The following is a 23457-nucleotide window of genomic DNA, read 5'->3' as shown; positions in this document are numbered from 1 at the left end:
ATCAAATTGGTAATATTAAAGATAGCTTTATTTCCCATCATGTTTACTCTGAAGTCATATATAATCTTGTTATAATAAGGAAAATTAAACCATTGCAAAGACCAGTAAAATCCCAGGCAAAAGCTGATATGTTGGTATGAGCTCTGACCAAGAGCTCCAATTGAGTAAACCATTATAATTAATAATAAAGCACAATTAATAATTGCATCATTAGCAATACCAATAAGTAAATTAAACTAAACATCAATTACATCGCTAAATTGATGTATTGCTTGAGTATTTACTAGAGTAAATGGAAAACTCATCAAAGATATGGATAGATGTTCTGAACAGATGTCATTTATTAACTCCAGGTCAGGTGCCAGGCTTACTTGCAAAGATTGTTTCTGAGATAGTTATTTACTCTCCTAAATGAAAACAGCATGTGAAAGAAAACTTCAGAACCACTCTGTATTTTTCCAACTTCATATTTAATGTCTAAAAACGTTATTCAGTGTGATAATCTATAAGCTTTCTTAATGGAGTTCTATTAAAGTGAGTCGTCTAGTGCCCCCTGGAGAACGGATCAAAGAGAGGTGTCCACATTTAAACCAAGGACAGTGAGGAACAAAGGAACCCCAAATGGCCAGGACAATAAAGGGAGCCTGGCATTTATTCTGTGGTGCAGGGCTACAGGGAAGAGCAGAGTAGGTTATACACTGCTTTGGGCTATTACTGCTTCAAATAAAGCAGTTGTCTTTGAACATGCAGTAACTTTTTCATCATTATCATCATCACCATCATTGCCAGGAGCACGACAATAGCCTGGGCCATGCTGATGCAGTTTATATCCCAAAGACAGGCAAATGGAAAATATCATCTGTGGGGGACTCATTACAGGTCTTGACATGTGATGGAATAATAACGTTCCTCTCACGCTCTGGTGCTCCTGGAGACCACAGCGTGCACATGGTGTCCATGTAAATAACACCCTCCATAGTGTCAAGAAATCCATTCATTTCCCAGAAAGTTCAATTTGGAGCCTCTCAGAGGGGCTGCAGCTCTCAAATTTGGGAGTGGCAGTGGCCCCGATTAATTACCTAGTTCTCTTGAAAGACCAGAGGGCCCTAAAACAATCTTCTATTGGAATAACAACAGCGGTGCATAAAGGAAGTTACCAGCAACTGCCAATTCCTCCTCTTTACCCTGAGCCTGCTTGGTGCAGGTCCTTTGTCTCTGTCATTTTATTCCTTCTCCCAAGGCCTACCATGAGGCTAAGAAAAGTAACCTCTCTGTTTTAGAGATAGGGAAGCTGAGATTTAGAGTTTAAGAGATTCCCTCCCCCTCCCCCAAAGCCTGGACTTTGGACTCACTACATTTTATCTAAAGTAAATGCAACAAACAAACAAACAAACAAAAATTAAAGTGAATATTTTCTAAATTATACGCACTGGGATCCGGAGTTCTTAGTGAACCACCCTGCTAAAATCTGGTGCAGAGATTCATTAGGCCAAGATTCCTGTCAGATATGTTTCAAAACTGCCCTGGGAAACCACGTGGTTTTAAAAATGTCCTGAAGTCTAAACCTGAGGGCCCTCAACTCACTGTTACTCCTGAGCTGGTCAAAGGGACCGTGATTCTTATACTTTCCCATCGCTTATACCCGTAAGGGCAGATGAGACAATGAGCACCCAAGGTGTATCCTAAGTGATCTACTACTGGCAGGAAATTTCTTCTTTTCAAATAAAGCATGCAGATGTTGCATTTTACTCAAGGACATACTAATTTTTAATAAAAATACTGTTTTGACTGATTTATCAGCAAGGAAAGTGATAGCCCCTTGGTCCTGTACCTCCATGAAATCATGGGTTCCCATTTGACAAGCATATGAGATGGGAAAGTGGCAAGAAAAACACTACAGTTCCACCAAAAAGAGCAACCTCTCTTCCCCTGGCCCCTAGCACAGCCTTCCCACAGTGAGAACCCTGACCAGATATAAAACCAAATAAAAAAACTGATCCTAGACTACATCCTGTAGTGGAGGAGGGAAATGTCACAAAAAGCATTTTAGGTTTGGCAAACTGGAATAAGAAAATAATGAGTTAGAGTAAATCCATTACCTTGATAACTCTAGTATGATTATATAATAGAATATCCCTATCCTTAGCAAGTATGCACTCAAATATTTAGGGGTGAAGGGTCATGACATGGGTAAGTTGTTCTCGAATCCTTCAGAAAAAAACCAAATGTGTGTGGGCACACACGTGTGGGGAGAGAGCAAACGACAGAACAAATAGGGTAAAACATTTCCAACAGATGAATGGGATAAAGGCTATACCAGTATTCTCTGTGATATTTTTATTTTTGCAACTTTAAGTTTGACATTATTTACAAATAAAAAGTAAATGTGTTTTCTGTTCAGAAAAAAAGTAAAATAAAAGAAAAAGAATGAATGGTGGCCAAGCTAGAAATGCCATGGTTTGAGAACGAATTGGATATCACCCAAGATCCTCTCACCTTGGCAACTATGACATTTCTAAAAGTTGTGTGGATGTATGTGTGTTTGTGTGTTGGGGTGTGTGGTTGGGAAATTTTAACCTTCTAGAATTTTAGAAGCCCTTCTTTTTAAAGACTTTAGGCCTTCCTCTTAGCCCACTGGAGTCACTGATGAACACGTCTTGGCATTGACCAATATTGTCAAGATGGCAAATGAAATCTGTCCCCGTTGGAAGGACTGTGCTTTTCTCCTTTCACTGGCCCATCCTGATTGTCCCCTGATTCTTTTACAAGGTCAAAAAAGCATTTAGAATAAGAATTCTTTCTTTGAAAGGGACGTTTATTCATTCTAGATCTACCCTCAGTTTTCTTGATCTGCTACTTCTTCTCTAACGTGCTGTGTCAAGATCATGAAGGAATTTCTGACTCCTTTGCATCCTGAGTATGTATATTGGATCACATCTACAGATGTTGTAAAAAAACCCCTCTAACAAATAATAAGTATTTTACAGTATTCTAAAGATACGTATTTATAAAAGAGATTAGTTCAAAGCCAACCAAAAAGTTAATTGCACGACAGCAGAACATGGCCCTTTGCCTACAAATTCTGAATGAATTTCACAGATGCCTTACACCTAAAACTGTCAGAATTAATCTTGATGCCTTATATTCTAAATTGTAGTGACATTTGTCTAAAGCAAAAAATGATAATCAGAATATCAGGATTGGTATCTATCAACAAGAGATGCTTTTGAACATCTACTATGTGTCTGGCTCCGTGTTGGACACTGGGTTGAAGAGAAAGACCTAGAGAAATAGACAGTGTCACTCAATTTTGATAAATATTTTTAAAATATCCAGGACTTTTCCATGTTTACTCATATCAAGGATGAATTAATTTAATTTCACTATAAAATTTAAGTATCTTTCCTTAGAAAAAAGGAAATTCAACTCATCAATATGAAATCTTTCATGCAAAAATCTTGAACTATTTTTCAAACTGTATGCACTTGCTTTTTCACAACGTATTGAATCTCTTACCAAAGACTTGGTTTATTTTGAGCTCAAAACTTTATTGCAGCATCTGTGTTGGACCTGTACAATGCCCTAGATTCATATTGAAATTAAAAGGTAAGTTTCCTAAAATATAAAATTTCAATTTGCACTTTTCAAGACAGAATGCTCTATGCCATAAGCAAATAAAAGACAGTTAAATACATTGTTTTATTTTCCTTTATCACCCTGCTGATAAAAGGGAAAACACAAAAGGATATTGAAAAATGAAGTTGTTCTCTTATATTGAAAATCGTTACACAGAAATTCTTAAGTTTATGTAGCAAAAATGGAAAACAATACTATTTTGGTGCAATATACATCTTTTAAAATATATTATTTCTGAAACTAAATGCTTGACATTTGACTCAGTATTTCCTTCCCCAAAATGACAAGGAAAAAGCAACAGAATCTCCCATGGCAGTCCTGTATCCCCTCACCATTTTCTTGTAACTATACTGTTTTATAGATGAAACTGCCATAGCAAAATGACAAATATAACACATAAAAGAACAAAAAGGGGTAATAAATCACCAGTGACACTACAGCCCATTAAAATGCATTCAGCTGGTGTTGCAGAAAGAATAAAAATTTCCTCTCACTTTACATTCTTTGCGGTGGAAAAGGAAATTTTTAGAATCCTCAAGCAACCTTTCTAAGAGATGCTGAAATTCCAACCAAATTCTCCCCTCACTAACTTTCCATATTGGCCTCCATGGCCAAAGTATATATAGCACTGATGTGTAGTATATACATCCCCCCCTTCACTGTTTGAAAAGAGAGTGCCTAAGATAAGGGGGCGCGTGAAGTGCCACCCATATTGATATGATAATGTACCTGAAAAATTAGGCTACCTGATTAACTGGAAAATGGTAGCTTTAATTCAGCCACTGTTTCCAATAAATGGATTATCAGCTTAAATGAAGAGTTTGGCTATTTTTATTTATAAGGAAGCCTAAAGGGGGGGCATTATCTTCCCTTTATTTTTACCCAAAATTCTCTCTCAAGATTAAATCAAAGCTCCTGACACTGAAACAGAATCTATCATACAGGTACTATTTTTTGGAGCACAGCTGAATATATGTCAACTTATTTCATTAAACATTTACCATTATTACACATGGTTCAAGATACTAGTAAATTTTTTTTTGTGTGTGGAATAATTAGGCAACTGTTTATGTTGGGTTTTTTGTTTGTTTGTTTGTTTATGTTGGTTTTAACAAAGATCCTTGGTATCCCTGAGAGGAACACTTTTTGGATTTTGAATTCTCTGCATCTCTTAACACAGAGCTAATTACACATCAAGTTTCCCAAGGGGACAAGAAGCTCTTCACATAAAGGATGAATGAGTGACACTTCTCTCCTACAGTATGGACAGTGGACATGTTGGGAGCTGGGCAGAGCCTATCTCCCTAAAGCTAAGTATTTCAGCGATGGCAAAGTTATAACTTAGTTCTATCAGACTGGAACTGCATGTCCCACTTGCTAACAAAACCTAACCATGGGATGGCTGTGTGACACTTGGCCCAGCCCTTGTCTCCCTGAGTCCCACTTCTCCTGATGGCAGCCATAGCTGGGGGCTCCTCTGTGGTACAGATATTATTTTTCTTAAAAAAAAAACAAAACTGGGGTGTGGAAATTGGCTCATGCCTTTAAGGGAATTTTAACTTTTACACATGAATTCATTCTACCAGAAATTGATAGCTGGTCTCTGAGTGTCTTTCAAGTACCAAGCACTGAGTGGCGGGTTGTAGACAGTATCAAGATAAAAGAAATAGAGCCCCTGTAGTAGTAGATAAAAATATTTCTACATATATTTCCTAGTCGACAAAATTAACAGTCTCCAACACAACATTTTATGAGTCTAATGACTGAACTCTTAAAAGGACAAAATACAAGTGTCTGCAGCGAACAGTGGTGAGATTTTATCTGAGTGACCATATATTCAAATAATAGTGCTGAGTTTTATTATCCTTTATGTTCTTTGTCAATTTTGATTCATATGAATACCCTGGTAAATAGCTCTCAAAATAAATGAAGTGGGTAACTCACTCAAGAGGTTGAATGAAACCATCCCATCTCAAAGGTACTTAGAGCATTCCTTCGATATGTTTGAACTTGTCGCTTAAATTCCCTACCATGTGCTCTTCCATGCTGATTGCAGATTATCAAGACCCCAGGGCTGGAGCTGAGGCTCTGTTTGCTGGCATTTAGCTCTTCTGTTCATACCCGTTCTCTCTGTTCTTTTTTTCCTAGGCTGCCGGACAATCTTCCATTTCTTAGAGTTTTCTTCCAATCTTTAGCCTATTTCATCTGCCCTCCAATGTTTCTAGTGTGGCTGAAGTGTACAGTGCAAACTTGAACCTGTCCACCCCTGAAAATACCTCAATGGCTGCCCATTGCTTGTAGGATCAACATGAAAGTCCTTCATGTAACTTCTGAGGTCCCAGTTGGCCTCTGTCTGTCTGTACAAGTTGACCACTAATAACACATCCTTTTTGCAGGATGTTCTCTGCTCTCCAGCCACGAGGGCCTTTTTTTTTTTTTTGGTAATATTTCATTCTTCGTCATGCTACTTTTCACCACTGAACCTTTGCACTTGTTGTTCCTGCCACTGACTAAGCTCAAATTCAGGAAACAATCACACCATCTTCAAGCTGTATCCAGTCCTCTGAGCTCCTCAGTATGGTTAAAATACAATTTTAGTTACCACTTCATTTACAAATAGAGAACCCTGGGTTTATAGAAGGGCAAATACAGCCTATCTGCACTTAGGCCTGTCCCAGCTTATTGTTGCTAAAGAGTACCAAAGATCCATTGGCTGGGTCTGACAGGTGGAGGTAGAGAAGTGGTCAGATGCAGTCTAGGAAGTGGGAGGAAACAGACAATGTTGGTGTGAGTGGGTAGGCCACTCTCTAAAACAATTAAATTAAAATTAAATCTTTCTTGCTAAAATAAATGGCTGATTAAAGTTGTACTTTTTAAAAATAGGTTGAAAACTATGGATCTGTTTTATTTGAAGTGCAAAGGTCTACTGAATCAAATATATACATACATATATACACACACACACACACACATATTTATATTTATATTTTTTTAAAGAAGAGATGAATTTTGTGACTAACATAAAATCAGTCCAAAGTAAGCAAAATAAAAAGATTCAAAAGTTTCTCGTTCTCATCAAAATTTATTCAAACTTTACTAACAATATGGGAAAGCTATAAAATATCTGGGACTAAATTTAACAAGAAAGGTCATCAACTGTTCAGTAAATAATGTGGAACACCTGCTAGGTGCCCATGCGCTATACTGGGAATAAGACAGAGAGACAGAGCCCTGCCTCCCCCTCCTTCTGGAAGGAGACAGTAATTGGCAACTGCACAAAGAAGCAGAGTAATGGGCAGGGCAATGGCCTGGGGCCAACAAGGCATTGTGTTTCAGTATGGTGGTCTAGGGAGGCTTCTCTGAGGGAAGAACCTCCACACTGAATTCTGAACTTTGAGAAGGAGCTAGAAATATGAAGATTAGGGTTAGAGTTTCAGTCTGAGGGAAAAGTAAGTGCAAACTGCTGGTGTGGGATCCAGCTTGATTCTTTGATGAGAAAGAAGATCAGCACTGAGTGTGGGAAGTGTTGGAAGGCAAGGGCCAGGTGTGAGAGGAGCCAGACCATGTGCCCCCTACTTTGCTACAACATGACGTTTAGAATTTATGCAAGTGCTGTAGGAAGCTATACAAGGGCATTAAGAAGAGAAGTGATGGAATGAGACTTCAATTTCCAAAAGTCAGTCCAGCTGCCATGTGGCAAATGAGTCAACAGGGATCCGTGAGAGTATATAAAATGTGTGGGTGGTGGTCCAGACTGGTGTGATGGCCACAAGAAGGTGAGATGCCATTGAACTTAGAATACATTTTTAGAGGGAGAACTGACAAGGCCAGGTAATGCAGAAAACTCCAAATTTGTATTACAAGTCTTATAATAAGATTTGAATTGATGGAGAGATTTACCATATTTCTACAGTCAGGATAATATTTAGATTTGTTAAGATCCCAGTGAGAACCTCAGTGGCATTTTTTGAACCTGACTGCCCAGTGTGAACTTGACCAACTTCTCAGGGCCTACGATATGTCACAAAATAGCAGATGAAGATTCCTGTCCTCAAGGGCTTGTATTCTATGAGAGGGGAAAGACGGGAGCAAACAGAAGTAAGCACATAAGGTGAGGAAAGTTATAAAAAGGAAGAAAGTAGCAGCCTAAGGGGACAAATTATGAGGAGAGGATGGGGAGAGATCTCATGGAAGGCTGCAGTAGGAAGAAGGGTGAGTATTCATGGCCGACCTTGTTGAGGAGGTAGACTTGAGCAAGAAGTACTAGAGGAAGGAGGGTTAGTCAAGTTGATGTCTGGGGGAGAATATTCCTAAGCAAGGGGAAAGTGGGAGCAAAGGTGGAAGGAGGAAGCATGGCAGATATGGCCAAAGAGAACAACAGGGAGGTCAGGGCAACGGATGTGGAATCAGTGTTAACAACAGGTGTGTTAATCAGTGCAGTGGGGCAGACATCTAAGGCTGTAGGCCATCATAAGGACTGATAAAGTTAACAAGGAGGCATCAGTGGGGAGGGATTTTTGACAAAGAGTATGGGGAGAATTCTAGTTTTATCAAGTAATAAAATATCATAAAAGCCATCATAATAAAAAATTATGATAAATATGTGGGACCATGACAAAATCTATACATGTATCTTAACACATGACAATATGGCGTTTCAGTTCTGTAAGAAAATTACTGTTTATTTAATCAGGAGAGCCAGTCTAACTGCTGTCTCTCTGGAAAAAGCTAGACCTCTCCCTTGGCAACACACCACACCATATCAGTGGTCATTTCCAGATGAATTCGAGAGCTAAAATTCAGGAGACTGGCTGAATAATCACAGAGATGTGAACACCTTCTCAGGCAAAACAATAACCTTGGAGAAATAAAGGAACATGGGAACATATTGATTATTTGAAAATGCAAACTTCTTTAAGCCAAAAGACACTGTGGAGTCAAAACAAGAGTGACTGACGGGAATAAGTATGAACGAACAGAGAAGAAATGCAAATGGCCAATGACCATAGGCCAGGATGCCTGTCTTTGGGAAAGGTCAGGAGAATCCCATCTTCACGCACCATATTGGAAGCATGAGGTGGTAAGCATCAAAGCACGTGGAGCTGGGAGAAGGGGTGCTTAGCAGGTACTTGGGGATGAATTGCTACAATGTGGAAGGAAAGGATTGTACATAAAAAATGAACTTGGCCTTTGACACCAATTTGGGAATCATTGAGAAATAAATGTTATAATGGAAAGAACACATACAAGGTTCTTTATTCCAGTTTTTTATTTTATTTATCCAATTTTTTATTTTATTTATCCAGTTTTTTATTTTACTTTATTTTTTTCCAGTTATTTTATTTTATTTCAGTTATTTTATTTATCCAGTTATTAATTTTATTTTATATATTTCAGTTATTTATTCCAGTTTGTGGTGGTGATTATTGTTGTTAGCAGGAAAAAAAAAAATGGTGAAAATCTGAATGTCCCTGAACAAGGGACTGAGTGAAAAGATCATCACATGGCCCTACAGAAGCACAATCTTCAACTTGGTAAACGAATGTCTTAAGATTGATATGTATTGGTTTGAAGGAGAAATCATCGGTTATTGAATGTAAAATGCAAGTGGCAGAGCTAAGTATATAAATGATAGTGAAAACGTCTGGATATATTTTTATATCTATATATTTTTGAAGATTTTATTTATTTGTCAGAGAGAGAGCACAAGCAGGGAGAGTGGAAGAAGGAGAAGTAGGCTCCCTGCTGAGCAGAAAGCCCGATGTGGGACTCGATCCCAGGAACCCAGATCATGACCTGAGCCAAAGGCAGTTGCTTAACCGACTGAGCTACCCAGGCACTCATATAAATATATATATATATATATATATATTTTTTTTTTAAAGATTTTATTTATTTATTTGACAGACAGAGATCACAAGTAGGCAGAGAGGCAGGCAAAGAGAGAGAGGAGGAAGCAGGCTCCCCGTTGAGCAGAGAGTCCGATGTGGGGCTTGATCCCAGGACCCTAGGATCATGACCTGAGTTGAAAGTAGAGGCTTTAACTCACTGAGCCACCCAGGCGCTCCTATATTTATATATTTTTATGTAGAGAGAAAGACCTCTATTATAGGTGCTGGGGATGAGGTCAGTACAGATGTAGGATACAATTGTTCAGTATACCTGAGTTTTTATAAGCTTTGTTCACTGGCATATCCTAAGAGCTGAGCACAGTGTCTACCGTATGTAGCAGACACTCAGGAAACATGTGCTTGATGAATCAATGAAGGAATAAAAGGGTTTGTGTTGTTCCCATAATTGAAGAGTGTGTTAAGGCAGAAAAACACTAATAGGTCACATTTATTGAGGGCTTGCTAAGTACTTCACTTGCTCCATTTAATCCTCACAACTTTACTGTGAGTAAAACTGAAACTCCCATTTCACTGATGAGCAAACTGAGTCACAGAGGTCTGAAGTAACTTGCCCAAGGTCACTCTGCCGGTAGGTGACACAGCTGGGATTTGAACCTGACTGATTTAGTCCTCAAGCCCACGTTCCCACTGCCATGCTACCCATAACTCTTCTAACGTGAGCTGGTGCCCAGCCCAGAAGCCTGTGTGAGAGGAATCCCATGGAAACCCACAAAGCACTGTTTGAGAACGACTGGATTAGACAATGTATAGGGTTTCCACTGCGGATGGTCTCTGGCATTTGACTAATGAGCATCTATGGAACAAAGGATTTGAGGTCCTTACCTTTCCCCATGTACCTCCCCCTACAGTCACCACCAAATTTAGATCCTAATTTCGGCTTCCTGCCTAGTGTCAGCCCTTGCCTAGGGCTCAAAATCCATGAGTTGAGACAAATAGGATCTAGCACTCTCCTTTATTCTTTGTAAAGATGGCAGGAGAAACACATGTTCTGGAAAGATGGTGTTAGGGCTTCAGGGTATACTTAAATTTGATCTTTGCTACAGATTCCACTTATCAGTGAAGGTCTGAGAAATCTCCTTGGGCTGCTGCTGGTGAACCTCAATTATGGTGGCTTCTGTGACCCAACAGCTAGGACCCGCTGGGCTGTGAGGAAGGCCGAACGTGCCATGGCTGGCAGAGGGCAGCCTGCCTAAGACAGAGGGCACAGCAATGGAAGGGGAGGTCTGAGCTGGCTGTCTCGGGCTCGGGGCTGAGGGAAGAGCTGGGTGGGAGCAGAGGGCAGTGTTCTATAACTCTGTATGCAGGGGACATTCACTGATCAGCGGGAGACATCAAGGTGAGGGGAAAAGCACCAACCTCAAGTAGAATTACTCTGCCTGTTCTGTCATTTGTCAAGCAACACTTGGGAGTGTGAAGATAGGAGCCAGGTAAGCAGGTGATGGGATTTCTCAGGCTGGGATCCAGGATGATAGGTGGTGAAGGCAAGGGGGCAAAGGGCCCAGAGCATCCAGGTGTCAATAAAAACCCACCCGAAAGGGCTGTGTGGGGCGTCCGGGCCAGGTGGGAAGTAAGTGAGGCCTGAGGGGCCCAGGAAGGGACGGAGGAGAGTGTGGAGGGCACGGAGGGCTAAGAGGGAGAAGTTCAAACAGATGCTGAGGTTAGAAGAGCCCAGGGCTCAAGTCACAAGGCCTGGAATCTGATTTCTCTCCCTGACTTGACTGCATTGCAGTCCTTTGGGGCCCGTGGAGGTGTTTAATCCCTTTGTGTTTCCTTTTCTCAGCTGAGAAGACTGATAGTGTTCTCTCAGTGAAATAAGGCCTGTGCAAGTCTCCAGCACAGAGCCCAGAACAAAGAAGGTTCTCGTACATTCAGAGGCTTGACTTCTTCAGTGGGATGGAATTCAGAGACTTCCATGTTTTAGACTTTACATTAAAAAAGAAAAAAACTCCACTGAGGTGTCAGTGACGTCCAACTTGTGACTTTGGGTCAGATCATGAACTCAGGGTCATTGGATGAAGCCCTGTGTCAGGCTTGCCTCTGAGAGGAGTCTGCTTGAGATTCTCCCCTTCTCCCTCTGCCCCTACCCCCACATGTACATGCTCCTAAATAAATAAATAAATAAAACAAAACTCTATTTGTGTTAAGAGCTACATTAAGGAGAAAAAGAAATTCTTTGGAATTTATCTCATGATCACTTTGCCTACACATTAGCAAAATTCTGTGACCAAATTCCAGTCAGCTCCTCTGAACTCTACCTCCCCTAGTCCTCAAACTTGGCCTGTCAAGACTTGAACACTGATGGTTTCTAACCATTCAAGGCTGTATCCTTAGATGATCTGATCCCCCTTAAAATGTCTGCCTGAGGAAACTCGAGGCTGCCCAAAGTACTGAGGGTTTGTTCCAGTGACACCTGAAGACAGGGCCCGTTTCCTAGCTCCTAGGGGAGGGCAGCAACCCAACGTGGATAAATGCCAGTAAGCAAACCAGGTGGGGATCTCATGTACCAAGAAACCCTTCCTGATGGCTGTAATTTTTCACTGCCCTGACTCCACTGAGCCCTTGTTTGTATCCTGCCTACCCCCTTGTTCTCCTTTTAAAACACCGGTCCCATCTGCACACCTCTATCCCCTACAGTCGCTAGTTACTGAATAAAATCTGTTTTTACAGCTTTAATGTCCAGCTGTGTTTACCTTTGACAATACAGACATATGCTACATGTATATTTTTCAAAACTTAAAACTGTGTGGGAATAATTGCTGGCCAGTTCTTGCTCTCTCTTTTTTTCCTCCAGTACTAATTATATCTAGCAAATAATTCTACATGCTCTGCTATATCTGATCTGTACTTGAGTCCCAGAAGTCACTTTGTTTATAAATATTCTAAGATACCGATTTTATCATATTAGATGTATGGGTGAACCAAAACGGATGATAAAAAATTTGTTTAAGGAAAACATTCTCTACAGCATTTCAGAGTTGGCTGGGTTATTAAATCATAAACAGAAATATCTTCATATAAAATAAACAGCCTACAGATATTTGTAAAATTAACTAAAAGATCTTGAAGAGAAATTTCTAGTGTGTACAGCTTTTAATTTTCTTCCTAAAGCAGTACTATATTGCAGACAATTAATCACATAATAAAGGAAACAAAGTGGAAACCAGAAGTATTTCCAGTTTCTAGAACTTTCTCTGTGTGCACTCTTTAGAGTGGTTTTGAGGTAGATAGTACCTTTATTCCAGTTACATATTCTGTTTCCTTTTATAATCTCCTAAATCCAGTGGTTGAGTAAAGCGTTTTTTAAAGCTGTGGGTTACAACCCAAGAGTGGGAAATGAAATCAGCTTAGTAGGTAGTGACTAGAATTTTTTAAAAAACAGAGTAAGATGGAACAGAATAGAACACATCAGAGTGCATCTTACTCAGTGAGTAGCCTTAGCAGTATGGTTTCTAAGGTCTTTGCTTCAGTTAAACTAATGTGTCAGTATATGTGTGTATGTTGCATAATGATGTATTCTCACTGTTGATTGAGTACGACAAATTTAAAGACACTCCCCAGCGCAGGGATAGGCCTGCTCATCCAATGTACTAGTGGTCTGCGGACTGATCTGCCTTTGCTCAATGAATCAGATCAGTTAAATCTAGGAGAATTCTGCTGTGTCTGGCACAGTCCTGGTGCCGACATCAGGTCACCAGGGCGCTTGTGTTCTTTGTTAGGCAAGTGAGTGAGGGCCCACCCATGCCAGGGAAAACTCAAGCTGCACGTGTCATGTTCTGGGACGAAGGAACTATGTTGCAGAGAATTATCTCCCTAAAGCTTCCTAGTATAAGTACAGCCTTGAGCAGCCCTTGTAGAAGTATGATGTCAGCACAGATACAACAGAATGAACAAAAATACCGCAGAGGGCACTTCAGAACATATCTATCCCTCATGTGTCTCCTGTTGGCTTCTGGAAGGGACGATATTGATTGAATAAACAAAATCACAACTGTTAAATGGGTCACAGATGTGCAGTGTTCACAATTGTCCCAGAGACCATTTCCTAAGCTGCTCCGCATGATGAGAAAGGCTTGGAAATCCATGTCCTTTTCGCCCATTAGTTACAAAACTGTTGTCTTTTACTAACTGCTAAATGACGAGCATGACGGTATGTTTTCACTCCTAAGAGCATGTGTGTACATGGGTTTTGATGTGACTAATGCAAAATGCCTGATGCCAGAGCCTGCATAACCACCCAGAGTAAAGCTCTTTATAAAAGTCAGTGGATCTATACCTGGCACACAGAAGGTGCTCAATAAATGTCAGATCAGTGATTGAACACATTAAGCCTCAAGCTTGCAGTATGACTCATGAATAAATCTATTAAAAAAGACAGTGTTACCGCTATCAAAGTTGATGGCTGATGCAAATGGAAAAGGCAAAAGAAATATGACTTGATTTTGATTTTATCTGGGTTAGATTAACCATCATTAAAACCAGCGGTAAATACTGAAAAAAAAAAAAAAAAAGATCAGAAGTAGGTTTTTTTTTTTACTGGTTTTTGAGGCTTATTCTAACACTCCATCATTTTAATCTCTAATAAACCAAAATAAATGATGGAGATCTCCTGCAGCCTTTAAATGAATGGCAGCCATACAGTACAGCAATATATGTGTCCTTCACAGACTAGTTCCCAAGTAACAAGATATGCTGGATTGGAAAGCTTTGGGAAGGAGGCTGATTTATGAGGTATCTTCTTAATTATGCAAGTTTTAGAGAGAAATCTATGTTTCAGAAGTCTCACTTACTTTATGTCTAGTAAACAGCATGCTTAATATGGAAGTAGTAGATACAGGCAAAGCTTGAGAACGGCACAGCATTTATTAAAGGATAGTGGGGCCAACCCATTTTTAATGGTTAGCTGACAACATTGGTGCCAGCTGGGGGTCAGACTTGCTCAAGGATCTCAGGTTACCTCCACGATGGACACCTAACCTGACCACGGGCCATGTGCAGTCCTTACGTAGGAAGGTTTTAGAGTGGAAAGCTTATGTTAAGAGAGACACTACCCCTTAAGCACTTCTATTGTTTGGGAAGAGCACTTCAGAAATTCAGGGTAAGAAAGAGTCTGTAACAAGTAGGACTTGAATCAGTAAAAGAAATGTGCTTGAAAAGAAACTTGGAAGCAACAGAAGCAGAACAGTTAATAATAACTTTATAGCTTTCAGGCCCTGAAACAGAGGACTGGAAATGTGTAGAGAATTCCAGGGGAGGAAGAAGTAGAATTAGCCTACATTTCTTCACCTTACGAAACTCAGTCTGTACATTTCCAGAGTCTCAGTAGCTTTTATTTTCCAAAATAATAAGCTCGCAGAACAACTTAAACATTTATGAATTCTTACCATGAGTTAAGCTATGCTTTCCCCCCCTCTTTAAACGTTAGAGAATATTCCCTTGTTGCATACACTTAAAACAATTGCTGGAGTAGAATTCTATGGAAAGTGGCAGAATGTTCTACAACCTGCCACAAACTACAACATCGATGATGTCCCTGGGACCAGAATTTGAACCCTGCCCATGTAATTCTATCAGACATCTTGACCATGGCTTGCTTTTACTGCTGGACAAAAATTTGTCTTCTGGGGTTCTCTGGCCACTCACCTTCAATCTGGAGTAATTGACTGGGCTCTTTCCTTAGGTGTTTCTGCAGATGTCCATACACCTTTAGAGATAGTATGGATGGAGAAGCTAATTTCTCTTAGCTAAGTTCTCTTTCTGTGTGCTTTTCCTTTTACAGAGAAGCACGCAGTTCAACTCCATGACTCAAAGCCATTCAATTTTTTAAAAACTTCCCTAAATTATTCAATGCATTTGACTTGCAGATGTGTCACTGCTTTATATAAACACTTTGGTTCTAGAAGGAATGCAGTCAGCTCTGCTGCAGTTGTAAGTACATGAAAAGCTGTTTGAATGGTGTCACCCCAAACAGCTTTGGGTGGCTCCAATTCAAGACTGTGTGTTGCTAAATGTGCATGCAAACTAGACCCTACAAGGTGGAAAATCAACCTCGCTCACCCTCATCCTGCAAAGGCTTTTTAGGTTAATTTGCATAACGGGGCATCCGTCTTTCTGTATTTTGACTGAAACCCTGTTGGATGGCATTGCTACCGCAAGTCCAGCAAATTTCATTCTGTTTAACATTAGGCTCAAAAGGAACAAACCAACAGACAAACACACAATGGAAACATGCAGTGGCGTTGTGCTTAATGCGTGGGTATAAATGCGCACACAGAAGAGGCCAAGCACATCACTTAATTTAATGCGGGCACAGGTCTGTACCAAGAGTCTGAAACATTGTAAACAAGCCTTAAGCAAAGGAGGAAATGTAGAGGGGAAACAAAGCTGAGAAAAATGAGCAGGAAATGGGCAAGATGACTCATCTATACTTGAACGTCTGACCTGTCAGTTGGTCGTCGCCTGCGGCAGGGGCGATGCGAATGTAAGGTGTTGTAAGCTGAGTCACGATTATCGCAGCTATGGCAAAGGAAGATTCCCAGGTCAGCATGCATGAGGGAAGAAAAAGCCAGACTGAAGCTAGGCTAGCAAGGAGAATCTCGATCAGTATATCACATCGTCTCAACTTTGTTCCAACAACAACAAAAAGAGAAGAAAAGAAAAAAGAAAAAAAAAAAAGAACATAGCAAAGTGTTGAATTTTTGGAATTCTTTTCCCTTAAACAGGCTTTCGTCAGGCAGTTTGAGTTCTAACTATGACCCAGTTGCAAGCTTTGGCTGAGATTTGGGGTAGATTAACCGAAGGGGGAAAAAAATAAAAAAATAAAAACAAAACACAAGTCCTAAATAAGGCTCTAGACTGAAGAGTGTTTCCGACTGCTATTGAGCATAGTGTCTGAATGATTCGTTGCTAATTCTGACGATCCCGACTTTAGGCTTTTAAAATTTATCAGGTTGCTTAAAATTCTGCTGCTGAAGTCACAATATTTTCTCTTCTTGCTAAAATCACCTTTGTGGAGCACATTATCTTCTTTTCCTAAAAATATTTTTTAGGTAGAAAAATTTCTCTGATAACTAAATTTCACGGAGAACATTTCCACTTAGGAAACTGATTTTGTCACATGAAGGGACTGAATAAAAAAATGCATCTCAAAGCATCGGTTCAAGAAAGGAAAATGAGTAATCGCCTTGCTGTCGTTGTCAGGGACCACATGTGACCCAAGACATGATTAAGAGTCTTGAAGCAGACCAGTCGGGGTTCTTGGGTTTGCCTGCACAGCTCAGCAGTTGTATTTAAATGGTTAACATTTATGACACACAGATATTGGGGGAAAAAATAGAAAATTAAAACGTCAGTTCTAACATGATACAGCTGGAAAATGATGCAAAGAAAAAATATTGGAAAATTAAGGACAGGCTTACATGAAAGATTACTAATTTACATGGAACAGCCTGGGTGCTATTAGAAATGTGGCAGCGAGTAAGGAAAATAGATCATCTACCATCTGCACACAATTAAACCCAAAACTGCTGCTGCATAATATTTTGAAACATCCCTCTGCACCATTCAGACGGTGCTGCTCCTTATAACTAACAACTGTAGCAACTGGGTTCAAAAGTGGGATAATTGTCTTTCACACATTGTTAATGAAAACTTTCTCGTCTCGCTAAGTGAGATGAATAAACTTCTGGTTGGGTCAGGAGATGGGAGGACTCCTGAGGTACTACAGAGATGATTTTCTTAATAGGACATAGTATGCAATTTTGCATACTGATACAATCAATTGCAAACAGTAAAATGAGATCCCTAATACCGGTTACACAAAGTTGTACCAAGTTTATACATGTAACATTTGCTTGGTCATTGACTGTTGTTGTTCGACCAACATTCCTGTGAGGTTTTCTATTACATTCAGGAAAATGTGACCTACTCTGCTTTCAAGAACAATTATAGTGTCTTATCAAAACCAGAGCATCTACCCAATACTGGAAAAGGTGAACAATATAAATAAAAAGTTACTTGAAAATGGCTACATGAGGCAGCCATGTATGTATTCACAACTAAAGGAAGGGCAAATTGCAACTGGAGGCTCAAAACCCCCCATAGAAAAGGTATCATTATAGGTGTCAAGAAGGATTTCTATATGATCTCCATGTTCTGCCTTCTAAAGTATTTGGAACTATTATTTTTAGTTACCAGAAAGAAAAAAAAAAAAAACTAGATTCTGTTACAAATTACCTTAAAAGAGGAGTCAGCTGGCCCATGGCCTCCTTTTGCAAATAAAGTCTTATTGGAACACAGTCAGCCTTAATTGCTTACATATCACCCTCAGCTGCTCTAACATAGCAACGGGAGAGCTGAGTAGTTGTGACAGAGACCATATGGCTCACGAGGTTAACATATTTAACCATCTGCCCTTTGCCTAAAAATTTGCTGCCCCCTGTCTTAAAATATCAATAAAAATGCATGATAAAACAGAATGCTGCTAAATATGGTAAGGTAAAGTCAGAAATCCCAACCCTCTGCTTTGAATATAGTCTCTAATAGTTGCTGATAAATTTAGGATCTTGTTTAGGTCCAAAGGTATGAATGGAAGCGCAAAAGTGGACCAGACTTCCAAAGTATCATTTCAGTCCTGTGTGGTGGAATCTTCTGGAATGTGAGGAACCAATATTTACCAGACTCTTTGGCATGACTTTCATGCTCCTTGGAAAGTGAGTTTGGATCAAATAATTTGGGAAACATAAGGTTGGACGAATTTTGAAAAGGTTTTCTTTTCCTTAGTAACTTCTCAGGGGCCTGGATGTACTCATGACATACATTGGGAAGACGACTTCAGATCAATCAAAGAAAATATTTTCTCTACAAAATGCTGAAAGACAAATGTAGATCATATCTATATTTCTATTTCTAAATCCATAGCTAAATGATAGCAGATTAGCACAGATGAGTGGTCTTACTATATAATTTGTTTTCTTCTGTATTGAATATGAATAGTTAAAAGGATTCTTAATTAGCTTTGCATGTCAACAGACATTCTTTTCAGCTCTTTTATCGGTGTGTTTTCATTCTGTAGCAGTGTGGCCTAGAAACGATGGTATTTCGTTGAACAAAACAGTGAACAGGAAAACAGTCTAGAGAAACTTCTTCTCAAAGAGCCTAGTGATTAAAAAAAGAAACATTCAAATTTCTGAATCTATGTAGAAATTGTATCAGGACAATGGAAATCCTTCAAAGTTTTCTGAAGGTCTTCCAGCAAAGCATGTGCACATTGCAGTACAAACATAAGTTAAATAAAATACTGAGTTTAAATACAATAAAGCATTTTTTGCACAAAAAATTCACCTTGAAATATGACACTAGAGTAATGGTTTGTTTTCTTTTTCTTTTAGACTTATAGTCTGACTCCTATAATGCTTTTGGAAGGAATTTATTTAGCATGTGTTCTCATGAGTTGTTTTTTTTTTCAAGTCCTAGTTATACTGTTGTTAGCCAAGTAATAGCAAAGAAAGGAAAAGAAGTACACACATAGGATTCTAGTCCCCATACACTAAAAACAAAGAGACAAACAAAAAACCCCAAAACTTTTATGAACCCCAAATCCTTAAAAACCTAAAAGTGGCACATTTACATATTAGGAACTCTCACAGATTATACTACGCCTAACATTTAGTAGGTGCCCACATACATTTTAAAATAAACATATACCAAGAAAGCCCCAAATGGCTATACTGTCAAAGAGAAAGACAGCTGGTATCATGTTAGGGAAAATATTATTTTATGGAAGATTGATGCAAAGTATACAGTTTAAATTGATTATTTTATCAATTAGAATGGATATACCTCATTTAATGTGAGAAGTCCAATTTACCTACAAGACAGATTTTTATTTTTAAGTGTATCCTGTCGGTTTAGAATCTATAATCAACAAAATCTTCCAGAACTAGCATAAAGAGTTTTAACCCTACCACAAGGCAGTCATAAGGTATGCAAAAGTCAAAGAAAATACATACACTAACTGCTAAGGTACAGTTGGACCAAAGCGGTCTTGAAAAGAATCCCACTATAAAAATGTGAATGTGATTAAAAATCAAAATAAAACTAAGAGAATCTAAGTCTAGCTAAAAGCTCGTCTACTAACTTCACCATACAGATTGAGGGTAATATCCAAACATCAGGTATATTCTATTATTGTATGGTGTCTTTATCTTTTAACTTGAGACAGAATGTTCTATGATGAGTTTGCCTATAGCCAACAGAAAAAAAATAGAGTCACATACACCTATGAGGAATCTGGATGTTAAATCAAAGGGTACAGGAAAATATCGCAATCCCCCACACATATGGATATAGGTAAGAACACACCTTAGGGTTTTTCCTATGTCTAATTTTTATGAGGCTTTATATTTGAGATGATTAGTGTCAAAATATGCCTGTGGAATGTGATTAAAATAATCACAACATTAAATGTATAAATAGTATGAAATATATCTTCAAGAGACATACCCATACTTGAAATTACAAACTAGCTTCCTGTGAAAACAAATCCACCTCCATACTTTCTCTATAAAGATACTTGTCAACAGTTCTCTCATGAGAACATCGACATCTTTGTAAATTCAAAATGCTGCTTAGGAAAGTGGTTTAGTGCCTGGAAATTCAATTAATCTACCATACTGTTGGCCATATGTGGCAAAACACAGAAATTTTCAACTTTTTAAAATTTCCAGCATCTTTACTGCAAGGGACAAGTAGAGTTATTAGAACTGTCTATTTCTTTATTTTGACTAAGTAGTCAAGATGGAAGGTTTCCTGCACTGCTGAAGGAATCTTTAACATGAATAAAGAAAAATGATCTGACTGTGGTGGGGGAGGGGATGGGGGTGGAGGGTAGACATTGACTGTGCTGTAAAGAGAGTTCACTGAATCTGTGCTGTAGATTATAATAAAATAAAATAGTACGGGATAGTGCAGTTTCCTAACAAGGAGATATTCTCCCGAGGTGTCCTCCTGCCTTACACTTTCGTGAATAAACATGACATTGTTACATAATGACTATTAACATCCATTCCCCTCTTTCCCCAAAAGAGTTGATGTGGAGAGAGTTTGTTGCTAGATCAGTGTTTGCAAATGACTCAGAAAATATGAGTGGGGAATATTTAGTCAATCAGGTCAAGTGATTGTCTAATCATCTTTGGGTGAATTGAAAAACAAAAGAGAATATTGATTAAATCTAGCCAATGGAAGAAAATGATCCAATTCACCATCAAAGTCAATCTATTGTGAAAATGGCCAACGTCAGATTTCCGTATCTACAGGGGCGTTACTTATATAATTGTTTAGCTTTGTAGCTGAACACGATGGTAGATACTTCACTGTTTTCAAAGGAAACTGGTCAGGGTCTTGATTTTTAATAAAGGGGAGAGCAGACACTTCTACAATGCAGTACTATAATCAGATTTATTAGAGGTTCTGCTGGATGAAGAGCCATGAAACATAGTGAAACACTGCGAGTTGGAGTCCAAAAGTTTGGAATTAAGCCTTGACCCACAGATCAGCTGAGTGACCTTGGTCAGTCAAGTCGTCTCTAAAAATATGCATTTTCTTCATTTAAAATATAAAAATAGCAATACCTGCCTCTTTTCTCACAGTAATGTTGAAGAAATAGATAACACATGTATGACAGTGCTTTCAAATCTTTCAGCTATGATGTTAAATGTAAGGCATTATAAATTAGGCACTGGAACTGGATTTACTCTTTCAGACCCCAAGGGGAAGAATTCAATCCAGTAATTAGAGCATGGGCAGTGGTCTGGAGGTCTCAGGACATCGATACCTCATTTGAGAGCTTCATAAAACAGTAATAACTAATAGCTAAGCACATATTACAGTTTATAAAACACAACTGATATCTGTAATTTCATTCATTATTAATTTATTCCTAAAAATAAAGGCACTTAGCCAGGTACAATATGATATAAAAAACTGAGGGTTTCAAAATCAATATGCATAGATTGTTGGAAACAGAACTATGAGCCCATGAGGACCAACAAAATACAAGTAATGTGAGTACCTGACACAGTGTTTAGCCCATTATAATGAAACTAAGAAATATTTGTTGAGCTAACTGATTAAAAGGTCATATATCTTCAAGAAATAAGAATTCAATGAGAAACTTGAAAATGCAGATGGATGTTATGACATAGGAAACTATACTGCCTGAGAGGGAAACAACAAAAAACAAGATAGTTTCATCCAACAGAAGTCAAGTGACTTGCCTACAGCCCAATAACATCTAATACTACAGACCCAACAGTGCCTTTAAGCAGTCATTTCTGAATTTCTAAATCACACAGAATTCATTGTGTTCAGGGTCATTGGGATGGTCTGAAAGGGTGTTTTCAACCACAAGTGTTAATTTATAATGCCTCATTTTAATGCAGGACTTTATATTTTTCAAAGCATTTTCTTAAGTGCTTCCTAAATGCTGGCTAAAACCACACTGCAAGGTTGAGAAGATGACATCACAGCTCGTGCCCACAAACAACTCTACTCTTTTTTTCAGGAGGCTGTCTGTAGTAAGCCCATGGTGGTTCACCCCAGCCACTTCTACATTTGGTCCTTGATCACATTTTCTCAGAATTTTAACTGGGCCTGGGAAACAGAAGTTCCACTAACACCACCTAGTTCCTGGGTTCAAGAGACCTGGTGTTAGTGAAAACCTTCAGTGAAAAAAGCCCATGCCCTCCACTTGGGAGAGCTGTTATCACTAGGTCTTTGCTTAAAAATAGCAGACAACATTCTACTACTTTGCAAGTGAAGGTTCACCAGCCACAGTACTCCTCTGGTTTAAAAAACCTGTACTTAGATCACATAAACATTACTTTTATTTTAAAAGAATTTTGAGAAAGCTAACCACTGAAAACTGCTTGGAACACAATCATATGATTCCTTAATTTAGAAAGAATCTACATGAAATAGTGAGTCCCTGTTAACTGCTTAGACTTTAATACCCCTACCCACACATACATACACTTCTTTAAGTGGAGTTAACATTCCAAGAAGTTTTGAAATACCATCTAAATTTTTAAAGGACATAAACTGGGAGAGCATCCCACAGTTTCAACCTACCTTTTGTGGCCACTCGGACACAGTCTATTTTGGTTTCCTGTGTCAAATAAAGAGGGAGGAAAAAAAAAATCACTATTCATGTTTTATTTAAAACAAATAGGACTATCTGTCATTCTATTCAAATGCTGATAAAGAAGATCTCATTTTCCCCAAGTGTGGTGTTAATCACAGAATGATTACTTCTGGAACCCCACTCAGATTCATTTTGCAGTTCCATAGCTGAAGACCGTGGGCATTTCTGGGGCGGATGTTGAATGAGGAGCTACCCCCAAGATGTCCCACCTAGCGGTCCCAGCTTCTCCAGATCCTTGCTTGCTCTCTGGGCAGATGCTACTGGCAGAGAACTCAGGGTCCTAGATTTCTCCCCTTTGAACTGGCAAAAGTCAAGTCTATGCTGATACTTAGACCCATGCTGGAAAACTCACACTTCTTTCTAAGGAGACTTTAGTATCTTACCATAGTTCTGGTTGGCCTGAACAGGAAAGGGAAAAAATTCAGAAATGACTCCAGAGTTTTTATTTTGTTTTCATCTTATCTTTCTAAAGCTGTTTTCTCTTAGCAAGAAAAAAGGATACCTAATTTAGTCACAGCTACAGGAAGCATAAACTCTTGTGAAACTAAAGAAATGGGACAGAATATGCTGAAAAGACAGATGTTGTATATCTCACAAAATTTTAAATGAGCTGAATGTATGTGTTGTAACTATACTATTTTCCTGTAAAATAGTAAGCTAAGCAGAATTGCTAGCCAACTTTTGGTAACAAGTAAAAACTGAAAATAAAAA

At 38.9% G+C, this 23457-nt stretch overlaps 1 protein-coding gene across 12 annotated transcripts in view; it reads right to left on the bottom strand.

Moving 5' to 3' along the window:
- Positions 1–23457, bottom strand: part of PTPRM (protein tyrosine phosphatase receptor type M) — a 761675-nt gene that overhangs the window by 231405 nt on the left and 506813 nt on the right. For 9 of the 12 annotated variants that reach the window (XM_032310611.1, XM_032310612.1, XM_032310613.1 and 6 more), the window contains 2 exons: positions 22674–22710; positions 15987–16061 (listed from right to left, as the gene is read on the bottom strand). In XM_032310611.1, coding sequence (XP_032166502.1) covers positions 15987–16061; positions 22674–22710 — 112 coding nt within the window. The remainder of the gene's footprint in view (positions 1–15986; positions 16062–22673; positions 22711–23457) is intronic. The other 3 variants (XM_032310616.1, XM_032310620.1, XM_032310622.1) reach the window with 1 other exon arrangement.

The sequence above is a fragment of the Mustela erminea genome, chromosome 13 (genome assembly GCF_009829155.1).
Source record: "Mustela erminea isolate mMusErm1 chromosome 13, mMusErm1.Pri, whole genome shotgun sequence".
NCBI lineage: Eukaryota > Metazoa > Chordata > Mammalia > Carnivora > Mustelidae > Mustela > Mustela erminea.
Note: the sequence above shows the minus strand (reverse complement) of the source record. Positions and strands in the feature narration are given on the sequence as shown.